At 43.5% G+C, this 17,831-nt stretch overlaps 1 protein-coding gene across 1 annotated transcript in view; it reads right to left on the reverse strand.

Annotated features, from left to right (window-relative positions):
* Positions 1-17,831, reverse strand: part of C7H3orf20 (chromosome 7 C3orf20 homolog) — a 49,546-nt gene that overhangs the window by 12,107 nt on the left and 19,608 nt on the right. The window contains exons 10-16 of the mRNA XM_043552094.1: positions 16,191-16,311; positions 14,668-14,923; positions 13,246-13,558; positions 12,136-12,223; positions 12,066-12,067; positions 11,084-11,200; positions 2,302-2,444 (exon numbers count right to left, since the gene is read on the reverse strand). Of these exons, the coding sequence (XP_043408029.1) occupies positions 2,302-2,444; positions 11,084-11,200; positions 12,066-12,067; positions 12,136-12,223; positions 13,246-13,558; positions 14,668-14,923; positions 16,191-16,311 (1,040 nt within the window). The remainder of the gene's footprint in view (positions 1-2,301; positions 2,445-11,083; positions 11,201-12,065; positions 12,068-12,135; positions 12,224-13,245; positions 13,559-14,667; positions 14,924-16,190; positions 16,312-17,831) is intronic.

The following is a 17,831-nucleotide window of genomic DNA, read 5'->3' on the forward strand; positions in this document are numbered from 1 at the left end:
TCACCGAAAGTAATTGGGCGCCTAAATCCATTAGCTGCTTTTGAAAAGCTACCTTGTGACTTGCCCAGGGTCACACATTAAGAGAGTGGCAGAGTGGGAACTAGTATTGAGATCTCTGCATTAGCAGTACAGGTCCTATCCATTGGGCCATGATGCCTCCCAGTTCAAGTAGGCTGTTACCTCTTGAATATTGCGTTTATTTGATTCATTTGTATATTTACTTCTTTATTGTAGATTTCATTTATTTTATTTTAGTTATAGCCGAGCTGTGGTTTTGATTTGCCTTGCGCACCTTTTGTGCCGCCATTTAATTGGATTTAGAATGGGATTTTCAAAAGTAGACATGTGCCCACTGTAACCAGAGGTGTGACTGCAGCATGTGTGGACATTTGCTTTGGAAGTGAATTAAGATAAACTGAATTAAGGCCACTTTAATTCTGAATAACAGCATCTGTACAAGAACTTAATGCGGTTTGACTAGCCCACTTCAAATTCACACCTTTCGTTGATTTGGATTAACTTTCCTGGTTGTCCCCCTGTAGACAAACCCTGACTCAGGAGCACAAATCTCATTGAAAATCAGATTGATAGCTGCTTGAGTACATAGCCAGGGTCCTAGGCAGGCTTGTGCAGCCTGTGCTGCCCTGGCTTCACTGATATTGTTTGCTAGATCAAAGTGACCTCTGGATTTTTCTATGCCTGTGGGGTGGGAGAAGGGGAGCAGGATTTGCCTCTTAAACCAAAGGGGCTCAGAGTGGGGAAATCCTTCCACGCGTCTGGATTGTAGACACTGAAGTCAGGATACTCAATAGCACAACCCAAACCTTTGAGTCAGGTCCCGGAGCTCAGACTCCAGCCTTGCTATAAAACAGAGAGGAGAAGAGTGTTGATACTGAAGCACCCTCAAAGGCCTGGGCTGTGCTTGAGGGAACTAGGTTCCCATCCTGCCTGTATATCTGGCTTTGAATTAAGTGATAAAACTGCCATTTCCTTGGCATCTAATATGTCATGTAAATTGGGCAAACAAGCACACACCTGATGCAGCTTGCATGTGCCAAGCAGTTCCCTTGGAACCTCCGTGGATCACTAAAACACCATGGCTAGAGCACAGAGGCCAGTGGTGCAGTGAAGTAGATAACTGCCTGCTGGTTACAATTTAAGGGCTACATTTAAAATATATATATATATATATTCTTCAGTTATTCAGGGGGAAAAACCTGCGAAATGAATGTGAAAATATACGCATAGTAGTAAATGTCTCAAGGTGAGTCCAATAAATGCATCTCCCTACCTAAGAGATACACCCTGAAGTATGGGAGAGTTTAAGGGCTTGTCTACACAGGGAATTATTTTGGAATATCTATTCCTGAATAACTCCTTGTGTGGATGCCCTTATTCTGGAATGAGAGTGCCTTATTCCAAATCAGTTTAATTCAGAATTCTTCTAGAATAAGAGCATCCACACATGGAGTTAATACGGAATAATTATTTTGCGTTAAATTCACACCCTACCTTAATGTGAATTAAATTCTCACTGGAGACATGCCCTACCTGTCGTATAGTTCAGCTATGTCTTTGAACTACAAGGGGGATAGATCTCAGTTAAGATGTAGCTCCCCGAGGAATAGTGGCGGGCCATTAAAAACTGCAGTTTGACTCCCAGCAGTAACTAAATTGAACAGATTCCCATTCCAAAGATAAGAAAACCCTCAAATATCAGAATAAAGGTGAACACCTCAGTGTGGCAAAATATCTGTGTCTCGATGGCAGGCATAGCTGGCAGGAGTAAGGGGTTGTTGAAATGAAATCTCAGGCAGTCAAGATGGAGATGTTCAGTTGTGGGTAAATCCAATTGGCTTTGAAAAGCTCAACACAAATTTGTGAGGCAGCCCACTGACTTTGTTAACTGAAATGTAACAGCATGGCTACATCTCCTCTATGTCCCTCCTAGTACATGCTAGGCCAGATCTTAGGGAGTTGTGTCTGTGCTCTGGGCATGCCCACATAGTAGGGGTGATTGATCAAGCTCTTAGTTATGCCTCTGTCTATCGAGTCACAGTGCTCTGAATTAAGGAGCTTCCAGAAACACGTGAGGGAAGAATATTCCACTTGGCCCTACTTTTTTTCTTCATTATTTTTTCCGTTCATACTGTTTATTAACTGGAATGGCCGATAATGACCTTATCAATGCCCCCACGCTCCTTATCACAGCCCCCTCGATTTCGCCTAGTTAGCCAGGTTCATGTCACAAACAGACCTCAGTGTGACATGGGGCCCCCTTCCCCGCATTTCCTGCTTTACCTAAATTTGAAACTCTCTGGCAGGAAGTGACCCATCTTGCAGTCGAGGCGAGCTTGGCCGATCTGTTTCAGCAGGTCCTTCTTGCTGCAGCCATATCCGTTGAAAACACAGCCCCCGAAGAGCAGCTTCCCTCCAGCGTACATCTGTTGACAAACAGGCAGGAAGAAGAAAGAGGAAAAAAAAAATGCTTTACCATAAAAAAAAATAAAACCAAGCGTGAAAGCTTGGGCCAAATGGCTTCCTTTTCCTGTTTTGCACAGGACTCTTAGATGTTTTCACCCAGTGGTTAGGGCCTCTGAGTGCTGCAAACACACTTTCTGCCTTCAGAGCAGTTAACACCATCAGTGCTGACTGGAATTCAACTTACTTTTGGAGTGGAAAAGTATGGGACCGTCCTCCACACTGTGAAAGCCCTTTTGCCGGCAATGTTTCTATGAACCCGCTGGACATTAGTGACAACTAGACGCTACACTGTGCTTTAGGAATAGAGTAGGGTAGATTGATCGAGAGCAGGACCGGCTCTAGGCACCAGCAAAGCAAGCACGTGCTTGGGGCGGCACAATTCCAGGGGCGGCATTCCGGCCACCCCCCCTTTTTTTTGCTTGGGGCGGCAAAAAACCTAGAGCCTGCCCTGGATGTGAGTGTAACATACGTATGGCTGCATGAATTCTGGAGCTATTCAAGGCCGTAGAGCTGGGCAGAGTTTGGTGGTTTCCTGGTCAGGAGTTTTTTTGGGGGGAAACATTGTAGGTTCTGATTTGTGGTGGGTTTACACCCAATGAGTTTTGTTTGAGCCAACCTCAAATGTCAAAACATTCCCTCTTCTTCCTCGGGAACAGCTGTTGTAAGCATCACAGAGGCTGGAGGAGAGGATGGCTGAGCAATTAATAGACGTGTGCGTGGGACTAATGTGAAGCTGGTGATGTGAGTGTGTCAATACACGACAACTTTTTTCCATTTGCATGCCTCACTTTACTTATAAGTGCTGGCTAGGAATAGAAACAGAAGCATGAACATTCAAGATGGATGCTGTTTATATGATATCAGGTACCTCCTGGGCCCTGTTTTCTTGAGACCTCAAGCCTAACCTTGCAGATCAGAGGATCAAGGAAGCACTAGAGTTTGTGCAAAAATTAAGGGTTATTTACATTTTCTTTTGATCATTTGTTTCAGTCTGTGTGGGTTTATTAACCCCTTCCCCTGGAATTTAAGGCCAAATGAACCCAAATGCTCAAACTGATACCCACTGGAAACAGCTGTGTTTTTCCTGGGTTGGGATGAAAATGCAGCCAGCTGAAAAATAGCAAGATTTTTTAGAAAAACTTTTGCAAAAATTCATCAATTTAACTGGGGAAAAAATCAAAATGTGAATGTTTTCAAGCAGCTCTAGAGCTAGATGAAAAATGGGATGTATTTTTCACAAAAAATATACATGAACATTTCACCCTTTTTAATCAATGACAAGTGAACTCTGAAACGTAACTGTTTCACTGCTGACCATTTTAACTGAAACCTCCAGGTAACCGGGGATTGTGGGTAACCTTTTTAGTAATGGTACCTCTGCTTACATTGCATGGTCTGATCCCTAGTTAGAAACAATGTGAATCCAGAGCTTCCTGGTTTTTCTACTCTAGCTCAGAAATCAGTCCAAAGCTGGGCCCAGATTTGCAACTTTCTGCAAATCTGGGTTCTAAATTCTTGGGTATAAACCCAAGCTGAACCTCTGAGTCTGCTGAGGTTCATCAGTCTCTACTACAGGGAGTCTTCTGGCCCTCTCTGCCGTTTCTTCATGCCACTCCTGTGATGTATATGTGTCAAAAAGGGGTGAAATGGGCCTGTGGAGAATTCCCCCAGGAAGGGGGTGACATAGGTAGTCCTAGAGCACTCCCGTGCAGCCCCCAGCACAAGGGGCTGGCTGAGGGCAGGAAGGGAGAAGTGCCTAGAGTATGGAGTACTTCATTTGTTGTGGAATACAGAACAGCCTAGCGGTGGCTGATGGCAACTACCATCAGTTAGAGCAGCCTTAGGATCCGCTCTAGCTTACATTGGGGGCCAAATCCCTATCCTCAAAGTAGCCTGGAATATCAGAGGTGAAGAGTTATCACAAAGCTACCTTTGCACCCACCTCTCCTGGGCTGAGCCTCCTGCTAGGCACAGCACGGTCCTTCAACTTCCACCTTCTACTTACAGCAGGATACATTCTGCAGCAGCTTTTGTGTTGTTCAGGATTTGCAATGAATAGATATATACCTGATCCATATGAAATATTAATATAGCCTTGACAGCCCTAAAAACTCTGTTCCCTGATTGGGGCAGTGCAGAAGGAGATGCATTACAATTCAATACTGTGCATTCTATTTTTTCCATGGTGTCATTTGCACATAGAATCATAAGGGAAAGGGACGATTTCAAGCCAAGACTTAATGGAGGAGAAGTGATTCAGTGGAACACAGCCCAGGGGTAGCACAAATGAAGGAGCCACCCTGCTCCAGCTGTAGACCACCGTGGGGAGGAGATCTGGAATGAAGGTGGCAAAGACAGGTGGAGAAGTGAGATGGCAAGTGGATGTGGGGGACAACGGGTGTGGAGACCTGTGGAGTAGAGTGAGTCAGTGGATATGAGATCAGAGCAGCAGGGTGGAGACTGAAGGAGCACAACGATTAGGCAGGGGGAACGGGGTGGGATAGGAAGACGTGAGGTCAGAGCAATAGGATGGAGACAGAGAGTAGGTGGATATACGCAGAGTGTGACAAAAGGAGTGGAGTGAATGGGTGGAGGGCCGGGAAAGGGGAGTAGAAGGATGAGAGATCAGGATGGTGGGGCACAGAATGCAGGGAGATATGGAAAGTACATGATCAATTGTCAGTGGTGGTTACTGGATCACACACTTGCGCTATTTGTACATCTGTGTGAGGAAGAAAAGGGTTGTTTCAAAGCTGAAGCTCACTGATTGCCTCACAAGTTACTCTCTCTTCTGGTCAAAGTGCAGTGTGTGGGCAGCTGGCCTGAGTTCTGAACGCCAGCAGCTCCCTCTGGTGTTACCTGATTAATCTCTCTGAACTGCGAGGAGCAGCAGCAAAGGGTGTAGAAAGGCACTGAAAGCCAGCGCTGGTGTTAGGATTGCTACCAGCACTTTCATATCTTCTCACAAAAGGAAAGCCAGAAGGGCTGCGTGTTTAGAAAGCCAAAGACATCAGGCATCTAACTACAGGATCTGGAAAAGGAGCAGGTGTGTCTGAAACCAACGTCCAATATACCCATTTACTTGAAAAACTTTCAAGCTGAATTGCTGTGTTCCTATCCTGCCTACCCACACTTTACAATATTGGGTAGATGTTTCCATGTCCATTTGAACAAAGCTAATGTGCCACTCGATGTCTCCTGACATAGTTATAGATACATATCCTGATTTCTCCCATTAGATCTACCCTCTGTGTGAAAGAGGTGGGAGACATAGGGGGGTTGGGAGTTGAAATATCTTCCTCATTGCAGGGTGGCCTTTCTAAATTGGAATCAGTCTCAATGTGCCCAAGTATTTTGCATCTCTGGCTGCCGTATTCATCAACTTCTGGAGCACAGGGGACTGCAGGCACTGAGGGAATGCAGTAGTGTTGAATGAATTAGCTTATTACCTTGAGGCTGGAGCAACTCTGTCTAATTTGGCCTGCCCCCAGTGACCACCTGCAAGCTACAGATGGGTGAGCATGCAGCAGCCTGTCTGCTAAAAGGAGCAAGCCAACCAGAGTGCTTAATGTCCCCAATGTATGATCTATGTTGGCTGCCCATCAGACCCTGCACAATGTTCAAGCGTCTGTTTCTTAGCTTCTAAGCCCTGGAAAGGGGAAGGACCATGTTATCCCCGGCACCATCTCCTTTTCCACTTTTAATTGCAACAACTGCGTTCCACAGGAATGTTACGGATGATAGAGTTCAGGTTCACCATCGAAGGAGGCAACAGCAGGGCCTCATTGTTGGAAGGCTCATAGCAAACAACGTCATTTTCACCAGTTATCAGGTTAAGTCCAACTCTTTGCATCTACAGATCCCGCAGCAAACCTCAGCTAGTTTAGCAGACATTCAATTAACAGCTGTGTTGAAGCAGCCCCAACAACAGTCTGGTAGCTTCAACAGGGGATGGAGGATGAGGACTCCTGGATTCTATTCCTAGCTCATTCCGTGACATTGTGTGTGCTTCTGGCAGAAGGGACTTAGCAGGAAAAACAACTAATAGGAAGGTGCTAAGAAAAATAATCAAGATTCCCTACTTAATTGTATATGTTATGGGACAATTCCTCAGCAGGTGTAAATCTGGGTAGCTCCATGTAAACCAAAGGAGTCAATGAAGCTACACCAATGGACACCTGCTGAGGATCTGACCCTATCAATCTATTTACTCATAAGCCCCTTTCAGGGCAATATTTAATTTCCCAGCCCACCTGCAGGCAAAGCAACAGTTCAGTAAAATGACTGCAGTTATTAGACATTTAAAAGTCCCTTCCACTTCTGTGGAGACAGCACGATCTGAGGAGGGTTTGTCGGGTCTTTTGGAGCCACACTCTTATTGTCCAGCAAGGACTGCATTCCTTACAAGTGTGTTGGCTATTCACAAACAAAATGCCAACATACCGTTTGTTCAGGAAGTCTTCAGTGTAAGAATTCTTCTAAGTACGGGATAGTCACAATATGATAATCACACTACAGAATTGGTCACCTAAGTTGCACGGGCCTGTTTCTAGCCCTGACAGACATTTCAAGATGGCCACCTGAGCACTCCTATAGTGAACCTTCATGCAGTCACACAGGTGTCCGCAGATAAACCCTCTCTACCCCCAAATCTGTACTCGGGGCATTACCTGAGTGCTTTTGCTGTGCACAAACAGGAAAAGAAATGGCTTGCAGGCATGTAGGAGTGTTTGTGGGAAAGGGATGTGCATGATGTGGAATGGAACTTAATTTAGATGTCACCAAATTATTTACAAAAACCTCAGGGCAGTGTTTGTCCAGCTCTGCTCCAACTGATATTTCTTTGCTGTGGGGCTAGGCAGGAGAATTCTTCAAGTGATTAACGAACTATTAAGCTCAGTGCTAATTACACTGGGGGTACAAGCAGTGCTTAATTTATGCCAAGGCTTGCCAGGGCTGAGCCCCGGCATCTCTGGGCTTGGCTGTTCATAGCCCTGGCACCTCTGGGCTTGCTGCGTCAGTTTTGAAAGTAAAAAAAAAAATTGCTTGAGCCTCAAGTACCTAATTGCTCGAATCCCGACACCTCTTTCATTACACATTAAGCACTAGGTACAAGGGTCAGGAGGCCTACCCTAAGGAGAATGAAGGAGATGTCAGGCAGTAACAGCATCTCAGGACCAAACTCATTTCTGCAAATGTCACAAAAGACAATTGGGTGGTTTCCATCACACTAGTACCTAGTAGAGCACAGGTCCACAAGCAGCCCTGTGCAAGAGGTTCGGTAAGGTAAAGCTCCATTATCAGTCCGTAAGAGTCAGTCTCTCTGTAACTGTCATGGAAGAGGAAGGGGAATCAGGAAGGGTCATTTAGAGTGGAATGGCCAACGTCAGCTTCATCTGTTCAAATACTCCTCAACAAAGAACTCCTCCCTGGGCGAGAGCCTTACAGTTTTGCTTTCTACTCCAGCTCCCTGCATTAGCTCAGCTCAGTTATTCAGCAGAGCACATAATACTCACCAATGCAGTGGCTGTTAAGAGGCATTTACACATTTTCAAACAGTGGCATTTGTCCAGGAAGAAATCACAACATGCAGCCCAGCCGAGCAGACCAATTGACCTTTCCTAGACACTCCTCTCCCCTCTCCTGCCACCACCCACACAGGGCTTTTTAAATCCTCCCAAGGGATTTGGTGCATTTCATGGGGTCAGACATGGGCATGTGCGGGATTTGTTTACTGCTGGCAGCAAAGATAAAAAAAATGTGTGGGGCAGGGACAAGGGTGTGGGAGCTGGGCTTAGTGGCATGATGAGAATTGGTGCAATGTGTCACATGGAGGGGAGATTAAACAGGCATAGCAAGAGCTATTGTACATCTGCCTACTCAAGCACAATTGGAATAACTGGCACTTATTCAGCAGCTGTCATTCCGGGCTATCAAAGCACTTTACAAAATGGCAAATTAATATTATCGTGTCCATTTTACAGATGGAGAAGCTGAGGCACAGAGAAGTTAAGTGGCTTGCCCAAAGACATACAGTGAGTCAGTAGCAAAGCTGCAGTGAGACTCCAGGTTGCCTGATTTTCATGCTGTTTCCTTGGCGTGGCTCAGTTTTTCTATATTTCTGTCTCCCTCAGCCATCCCTAGTTTTCTTTTCAAAACTGTAATCCTCCCCCCCTCCCTTGTGCTTTAAAGTTACTCATGTCAAACAATGATCAAAACCTTATTTTAATAACTACACTTAAACAAATCTGTCATTAAAATTTCATCCCTTCATCTAGGTCCTTCCTTTGGAAAAACTTTAGCAGTAAATTCTTGGTTCCACAAATCAAAGTCCTTTCAAACAAAACCACTTCATGAAGTTCAAATGCTTCTGCAATGACCTCTGTTTTGACCATAACATCTTATTTGCCTGTACATCCAGACTGTATGTTAACAATAAGCTTAAGTGTGTTGCAGAGGTCAGCCGATGGATTCTGGTTGCTAAATGGAATGAATAATAGCCTTATAACCATTCCAATCCCTGGTCTTGTCTGTCCAGCGAGACAAGAGTGTTACACTTCCACAGTCAGAGATTTACAGGGCTGTAAAAGAGCCATTCTAGAACACAGTAGGGCATTCATTAAAAGGCTCTCTTATACAGCCTTATCTGACTTGGCGCCTCTTTCAATGAACCCAAATAAAAACCTGTGTGAGCCAGGACTCCCAAGAAGGGAACTGTACTTCCATGGAAATAGCCCTTCCCAAAGCGGTGGAATGTCTAGCCGTTCAATAGCATGGTATTTCTTCTGTACAAAACATGGGCCTTTGGCAAGCGGGTTCTAGACCCAGCTCTGCCACTGACTCAGTGTGCAGTATGGGCAAAGCCCTTAATTCCTTCCTGCCTCCGTTTCCCAAGCTGTTAAATGGAGATGGTGCTTATTTCACAGAGCAGCTTGAAAGACTGGATTCATTGTAAATTGTGTGATCTTTGGATAGACAGTGCCATGTACCAGCAGAGACCGGGTGAGGACAGGGTTTTGGCTGGATATCAGAGAGGGCTGGTGAAATTATTCACAGTCATCAGATGATTAGGAATAGCCAACATACTGACACTGACTGGCACATTTTTGGAGTAGAACAGCTGAAGAGTCTATACTAATAGAAATTCATTGAGTGCTTAAATATTGAAGGCAAAATCCCGAAGTCCTTATTTGGTTAAAACTCTCATTGAAGTGAACAAGAGATTTGACCCACAGGGATTATCTAGAATATCTGATGAATACTTATTTATTCAGTGAGGTAGCTGTTACTGTTAGGGTTGAGATGGCTGTGTCTATTATTTGTAGGGTGTTTTAATCATAAGTGAGTGCTCATTAGGGTTACTTATTTCACTTTAGACATGTGCTTAAATGTTAGGCTAGATGGGGGCTATATAGGCACATATTTATGAGGCACAAATAAAGCCTCATATTTATCATTTCAAGGGGAAATGATCAAGTAGTTTAGGGACAAATTTTATTACATTACCACATAGACAGCTTGACCCTGCAACACTAGATGGGAGTTTTGCCATTGACTTCAGTGGGAGCAGAATCAGAGTGAGTATTTCACAATAAAATCCATTACTCAGGTGAGACAGGGCCACCTGTGGTCACTAAAAGTCCTTTAGAAACTTTTCATAATATAAGGGTGCCAACCCCAGTGTCCTAGCCAAATTCCAGTGTGGGTAACATTCTGCCACCCTAAACTGCTACTGCCGTTTCATCCAGATATGTTATTCTTCAGTTCCTATCCTAAAGTGTTCGGTAGTCTTGCTGGGCTGTGTAGTCGTGCTCTGACGCACACCACCCCAGAAGTGGCTTCATTTCAGGGAGGGGTAAAGTGAGTCCTGACACAGATTGTACGTCACTGTAAGTTTGTGCTCAGACAGCCTAGGACAAAAGGTGCTGGATGAAGCTGAATAGCTATTGTATTGGTAAAAACAAAATAAGGAAGACTTCTACAGCCAAACAGGAATGTGACTGGTGACCAAACAGAAAAGTGCCTTCTGTTCTTCAGTTGTAGACACTCTCCTGTCACACATTCACCTCCTGATTTGGTAATGCATATGGATAATGAACGGAGACAAGATGTGCACTGGAGGAACATATACAGCGTGGCCTTGGGTTCCTCTTAGAGGCATTGGATTCAGCCTTCTTCAAACTTTGGGGGAAATTCATGGTGTGGGCCCATCTTTATAAGATGGATTTGAACTGTATGACATTAGATCTGAATCCACCCAAATGTGGGGAAGTTTGGATCAGGATCCATATCGAAATATTGCAGCTTTGGCCCATCTCAACTTTTTGTAAAGGAACTTCTCTCCTGCCTTAAACCACCATCCTTCCTAGAGTTAATGTGATTCATAGCCAACAAACAGATGTTTTAATGAGTCAGTGACTCTTTCTCCTTCAGATCAGGCTGGTCCTCAGCCTCATTTACAATGGAGCTGGCCGGCAGGCAGCACTATGTATAATGTAGTCACCCATGAGTACCATATATCATAGAGACATAGTGTTCTGACTGAGTCACTGAGCCAAAGGTTCAGGGTCCTTCCAAGTTGCAAAACTTCCAGACTTACCAGCACCATTCCCGGAGTGACAGCATGCTTCCGCACAAGCAGAGGTGGCAGGGGGGGCTTTTTTCTCATGACACTGTCCATGTTGTACCTCAGCAAGCGGTAAGGGTCACACCTGCACTAGAGATGGACAAACACATTCGTTCTTTCTAGGTAACAGATGTGTAGCCACGTGGCTTAATGCACTAATGGAAGGGGCTAATACTACAGTGATGCGCACAGTATAAAAACTTGAATAGAATAAAATAGGTCTTTGGGAACTCTAGTGGGGGGGTCTCAGCTAAAAAATAAAGCCCTAGTGTTGGGTGTTGTCATTTTAAAATGGAATGTGTTAGAATCCCTGAAACTGACGATGGAGAAGAATGTAAGTGATTTTTGTCAATCCCACCGACGAAAAGCTATTGCTCCTTAGCAGTATTTGTGAGGGACATATCCAGTCTAGTTTTAGATGATACAAGTGACATAGCCCTAGTTAACAGGGGTCACCAAAATATTTTATCTGTGAAGGTTTCGATAGAAATGAGTTGCTGCACTGCATTTGTTGGAGCAGAAGAGGTTGACATCTGTCTATTTTAGGGTTTTCTACTGCTGCACATCACCATAGTATTTGAGCGCCTTCCATATAAAATCAATAGGAACAATCAAAGTCCCAACTGGACTTCCTGGAGTCTCTGGCACTTCTCCCTTTTCAAGGTGTGGGGAGGAGTTGGGGTTTTGATTTTTTGTGGGGGTCGGGGTTTAGGAGTACAGTGTTATGAAATTACAGTCTAATTACTCTGCCACATTTGTGGCCAGATGCAAGGTTGTTTTGGATCAGGCCCTTGAAGCACTGCAGCAAAAGGTATGTCATTAGCGGTACACAAAATGCTCTTTGATTGTATCATTTATTTCTTCTCGCTGACTGTGACACTTTGCCAGATAAGCTAAAGAATGCTGGGAGTTGCAGACTTGACACAGAGTCGTGTATATACAGGACTGTAACCACGTCTGGAACTCAGGCCAGCATTTAATTGTAGGACTGTGTATAAAAACGGTTGGGAATACAATTCCCTTACATATATGCTGGCTCTGAGCTCTGACACTGCTATACCATTTCACTGTCACTGTTGAGTGAAACTTGCTTGGTTTTATTATTAATCCAGTCTGGAATGACTTTCACCATAAAGTGTTAACTCAGTAATTAATCTGATACTCTCATTTGAGTAGAACCTATCTTCTGAATATGTATAATACGGATGTAGCAACATCCTCAATATTTGAACTGGACTGGAGACACTGATGTACAGTTTGAGTCTCTCTCTTTAAGGGCTGTTTTTCTTATAATTGCCATATAATTGCACATGCAGCTGGTTCTGAGACATCAATAGTGACCCCTAGTGAGATTAAGATAATTGCACTTGCAGTTGTTTCTATTAGAACAGCAGCACATCCTGGTGGCTAGTTTGCAAAATGTGGGTGCAGTCATTATTAAGCTTTATCTTTTAATGGTAGCAATCAGAATGACATCTCGTGTTGGTTAGACATCTCTTCTGCCTGGTCTATGCATGTTATCACACCAGTGATATTCTGCAGCTCAGTGGTAAGCAGAAAGCCTCATATTTATCATTTCAAGGGGAAATGATCAAGTAGTTTAGGGACAAATTTTATAACTTAACAGTGACTTAATGAACGTGGAGTCTGAACTCCCCCACTCATCGCTAGTAATGGTTCCTCTGTGCCCGAGGTCAAAGTTGGAGCACATTAGTGGACAGCAGGAGAAAACTTGAACTGCTGCTGCTGTGTGTTGTAGCTGCTCCACGAAGAGTTCTTCTGTCTCAGATTCATAGATTCCAAGGCCAGAAGGGGCCACTGTGACCATCTCGTCTGACCTCCTGCATAACACAGGCCATAGATCTTCCCCAAAATAATCCCCAAGACTGTCAGTCTAATACTATTCACTAGTGTCACTCACTCTCCGATGAAGTGAGCTGTAGCCTACAAAAGCTTATGCTCATCTCTAAGGTGCCACAAGTCCTCCTTTTCTTTTTGCGGAAACAGACTAATGCGGCTGCTACTCTGAAATCTGAACGTTATGTTTCTTGAAAAGCATGAGGCAGTCCCCCTTTGCTGTGGGTCGCCTACGTGCGTTTCCTGTCCTCCGATCCTTCTCCCCAACCACAATTTACCTGAACACAAGGGGATGGGCGGCCATGCTGTTTTTCCATGTACAGGCTTTGTAACATCCATTCCAAGAAGGGAGAATAGGAAGGGTTTTGGGATGACAAGACAAAGATCACCAGGATCTGATCGGACTTTCTGGGGGCTGAAATAAACTTGTCAAACTCCAAGTCAGTAACAAATGGAATTTTCACAACGCACTTGCAGCCCAGGCCAGTGTCCTGTTTGGAGAGCAGCCTCCGGAGCACAATTGGGCAGTCAGCAATAGACGATGCCCAGGTACTGGCAGGGCGTGCCCCTGCAGCTGAAATGGTTTTAACTCTGCAAGGCATATAAAGTTCAGTTTAGATACATACATACCAGAAGTACATAATATACAGTAGATATTTAAATACAGGTCACTTTGTTACCATGATTTCAGGCAGAGGCTCCAGTATGCCTAAGACATGGAAATCTGACCCTTTAAAAAGTTGAGTCAGCTTGCATGTAAAATAGAGAAAGGCTTAAAAAAACCCACCAAAAAACCCATTCAGTTGAACCTCCCAAATTTTGCAGAAGGCTTTGAACCTGCATCCAGACCCTGATTTTGCAACTTGGGGCTGTCTCAACTTAAAAGGCATCATATTCCCTAACATCAAAGGAAAGTGGCTCTTTGAGAGGCAGAAGATGCAAAACTTCTCTCTCACTAACAGTTGTGTTCATTCAGGAATGTGTGACAGAGGGGAAGAATCTTCCAACAGATGCCGACAAACCCTTGGAAACTAATACTCGGGCATCAGGTCAGATTGAGCTGGTTCACAAAGGCTTGATCCTACACTCTTTGAAGTCAGTGGTGAAGCTCCCATTGATTCTACTAATGCAGGATCAGGGCCTATACAGCACTCTTTTGATGGCCCTTTACCAGTTCTTGTAGAACCTAAGCTTTATCTTACAGGAATATTCAATTTCTAGGGCTTGTGGTGGTGCAGATATTCTGACCCATCAAACAAACTGGGCAACTGTTAAATGTTTTCTCTAGGATGTGATCATAAAACTCTCTTCAGTCTTCCTGTGTATAGAGATTTATGGGGATTTCATCTACCCACTGAGGAATAAATGTACTACGCACTTAGGAATTCTAGCGGGAACTGCAGCAGGAATAGTGGAGCAGGTTGAAAAAAAAGGCAGGATGATGCCATTATATTATGTAAAGGGCCAGCTCCTCAGGTAGTGTATGTCAGCAGAGTTCCATTGAACCCATCAGAGCTATGCTGATGAACACCAACTAAGGATCTGGCTCAAAGAATCCGGTTTAATCCTGCCAGCTGCCTGCTTACCTCATTCACCACACAACCATTTCCTCTATGATCAAAATAAACTGTGAACCCAAAATTTCAGTGACACTGTGTCCTCTCCCCAATCAGGAAGAGTGTAGGCATCACCAAGCAAACCTTGGTGCAGGCTTTGGTTGGGTCACGGTATCCAAGTGACTGGAAGGTTTCCTTTGATCCACGGGTCTGTGAGAAGGCTTGGGAGGAATCCTTTGGTCAATCGGTCTGCTAGGAGGTTTTTGAGGCCTTTTCATTTCTGAAGCTATTGGAGCACGTTCGTTCACTCTTTTAGCCCAGGCTTGAGATGACGGTTCCTTCCTTTTAAATTTGACATACTTTGCTCCTTCTAGAATTGGATATTCTATAGGAATCATACCTGCCAAATAAAAAACAACACTTAAGGATGTGCTTGTTTAGAGAATTTTCTTTAGCTCAAGTTGAAGGGGATGGTTTGGGCTTTTGGTTTGAAAGGCCCCAAGAGTTTTATGCCTGCAGAAATTCATACAACCAGAGTGACTGTTTAGCTGTTGACCTATGAAATCTAACCAGCCCTGGAAGCACTATGCCTGCACTCCCCTCTTTCTGACAGGTTGTGCATGATTGGCCTTGCCCTGGCTGCACATATTGGATGCTCTTAAGTCACTTTTTAAAATTAGTGCATCTTGTTCACTCAGCCTTGAGTTCCATGATAGTTTGATGAAGCAAAAATGGGATATGTTCACTTGGGACCGGAAGAGAACTTGAACAAGGTTCCCTAAGGTGAATGGGACACTGAGTAACTTGTTGATTCATGTACCTTCTCAAGTGTATGTAGGTATTCTGGAGTTACTCAGTCTACCTCTAACTTGTATGGCTTTATTCAAATTTTCTATTAGGTCTTCTAGTTCACCCCCTTCAAATCTGCTGTTCAACATATCCACTTATATTTCAGTATTAAATGACTTCAAATATTTTAATCAAAGTAACTTCAGCTCTAGTGCTGGGTGAAATTTTCTGGATGAAAAAAATCATTCCTTGAAAAATTCAGTGTCAGTCAAATGTATTCATGAATTCAGGTCAGATAGGGATAATAGTTTTGGCTCCAAAAAAGAAAAGATGTTCAAAAAATCAAAACATTTTGATACGTTCCATTTTGAAAATGTAACTTTTAGTTTTGAAACAATATTTTGTTTTGAAATTTAACAGATTAAAAAAAGGATAAAGACACCCAAAAACAAAAACAAAGAACTGGGGGCGGGAGGGGGAATCATTTCAGGTCTAACAAAATATTTCATTTGACCCAAAACAAGATTTTTTCAGGTTTTTTGTTTCAGCAAAAACCTCCAAAACATTTCCATTTGGGGTCAATCCAATTTGATTTTTTTTTGGTTCAGCCACTAAACCAGAAATCAATTATTTGCTCTGCTTTATTCAGTACCCACATTGTTCTTTCCCTTCAACTCATTCCTTTGAGCCCATCTCTTCCAGAAAACCTTTCTGCAATTCTCTCTCCCAGCCTCTCCAGTACTTTGACCTTACATCATCATCCTTGCATTTATATGTGTTGGAGCTAAACTGTAAGTCCCTTGGCGGAGACACCAGAACTTATTATACATATGTACAGGAGTAACCACTTTGTTGGCACTCAGCAAAAAATACGATACCTGAAGCTATCAAAATGGCATTTATAAATTGTTTCACTGTCTTCTGAAATCGCTTCTTAATCTCTTCCAAGGCTCTCTCCAGTTGTTCCTTCTCTTCACCATCACTTGCCTTTGCATGTATCTTTAAAGAGTGAAAGGAGAAACCCAACCATTGTTAGTTAAGATTAGAATCATGTTTCCAGCACTGCAAACTTTGAATGACATTATGATTGAGGGGAGGCTGGTGCAGTCCTGTTAGAGACCTGTTCTGTTGATAACAGTCTTACTTCCTAGTTATGATCCAAGGTCCTGTGTTCAAGTCTCACAGAAAGAGTGGATCTTTTACCCACTTAACTGGTAGCCCATCCCAGGATGAGGATGACTAGGTGATGATTTCACTTTCTGTTGTCTTCTCCCTTTAATCCCTGTCCTCTGTTGATAATAGTTCAGTATTAGGTAGCAGAAATATGATATCGGAGCTAAATCACCTAATCACATCCCTCCTGTGTTGTTCCTCTTTCCTTTCCAATGGAAACGTGACATCAAAAATAAGTTAGCCAAATAATCAACCTCCCTCTTTTCTCCAATGCCTTTGCATCTTGAAACCCTATGGATGGAAATGCCTTAAAATTCTCACAGCTCTTTAGAATTTATAAACTAAATTTTTGATTCAGTTTTATTTTAGGGCCACAAACAGCTAGAGAAAAATGCAGTTTGAAAGGCCACTCTCTCCTGCAGATTGGTTGAGAATGGTAGAAGGACCTTTATGCACACAAGTGCAGACAGATAGGGAGGTTGTGGAATCTACATCACTGGAGGTTTTTAAGAACAGATCAAATAAACACCTGTCAGGGATGGTCTAGATAATACTTAGTCCTGCCTCAGTGGATGGGGCTGTATTAGATGACCTATTGAGGTCCCTTCCAGTCCTACATTTCTATGTTTCTATGAAATGAAAAGGACAAATCCAGCATCCAGGTTTCAGTGTTGAGCAAATGGTGTCATGAGGCTGTGAAGGCTCCTCCTGGCTACTGCTGTTCTCGATCTCAGAGGTGAGGAGGCCCTGGTTTATCACTTCACACCTGACTGTATCTCATACTCACTGCTTTGAGGAAGGAGCCTTGAAAGTCTGGGGATTTCTGTAGTCTTCCTGTCTGAGCTTCTCCTGGCTTCTACTACTGTTTCCTACGTGGGAAGGAAACTGGCATCTACAGGGCCTGGTGTTACATATGCATCCTCTGGGTACACAGTAAGAGGGATGAGCTGTACCTGATGCTGGGTGCTTTGGGGAAGGAGCCCTTAGCATCTAGGATTTCCATAATTCACCCCTATGAACACTTTCTGGTTGTTTCCATGTGAAGGAGGGAAAGGGTGGTCTCTGGGTCTAGTGGGAAGAGAGTTCGGTTTATTGTTGGATTTTATAAATTAATATATATTGGTTAAGACACATAAAGATGTAGGTCTGATATTGTTACTTATTACTGTTTTGCATAAAATAGTTTATTAAGAACAATAAACCAAAAACTCTTAAAAAAAATAGAGGCACTATGCATATGGCATAAATGTGTATATACTTTCTTTCCTACCGAGTATTAAGCACTACAGTGAGAGGTGAAATAGAAAAATTTGACAGAGTTGGATACAGAGAAAAGGAAAGTGATG

The sequence above is a fragment of the Chelonia mydas genome, chromosome 7 (assembly GCF_015237465.2).
Source record: "Chelonia mydas isolate rCheMyd1 chromosome 7, rCheMyd1.pri.v2, whole genome shotgun sequence".
Classification (NCBI taxonomy): Eukaryota; Metazoa; Chordata; order Testudines; family Cheloniidae; genus Chelonia; species Chelonia mydas.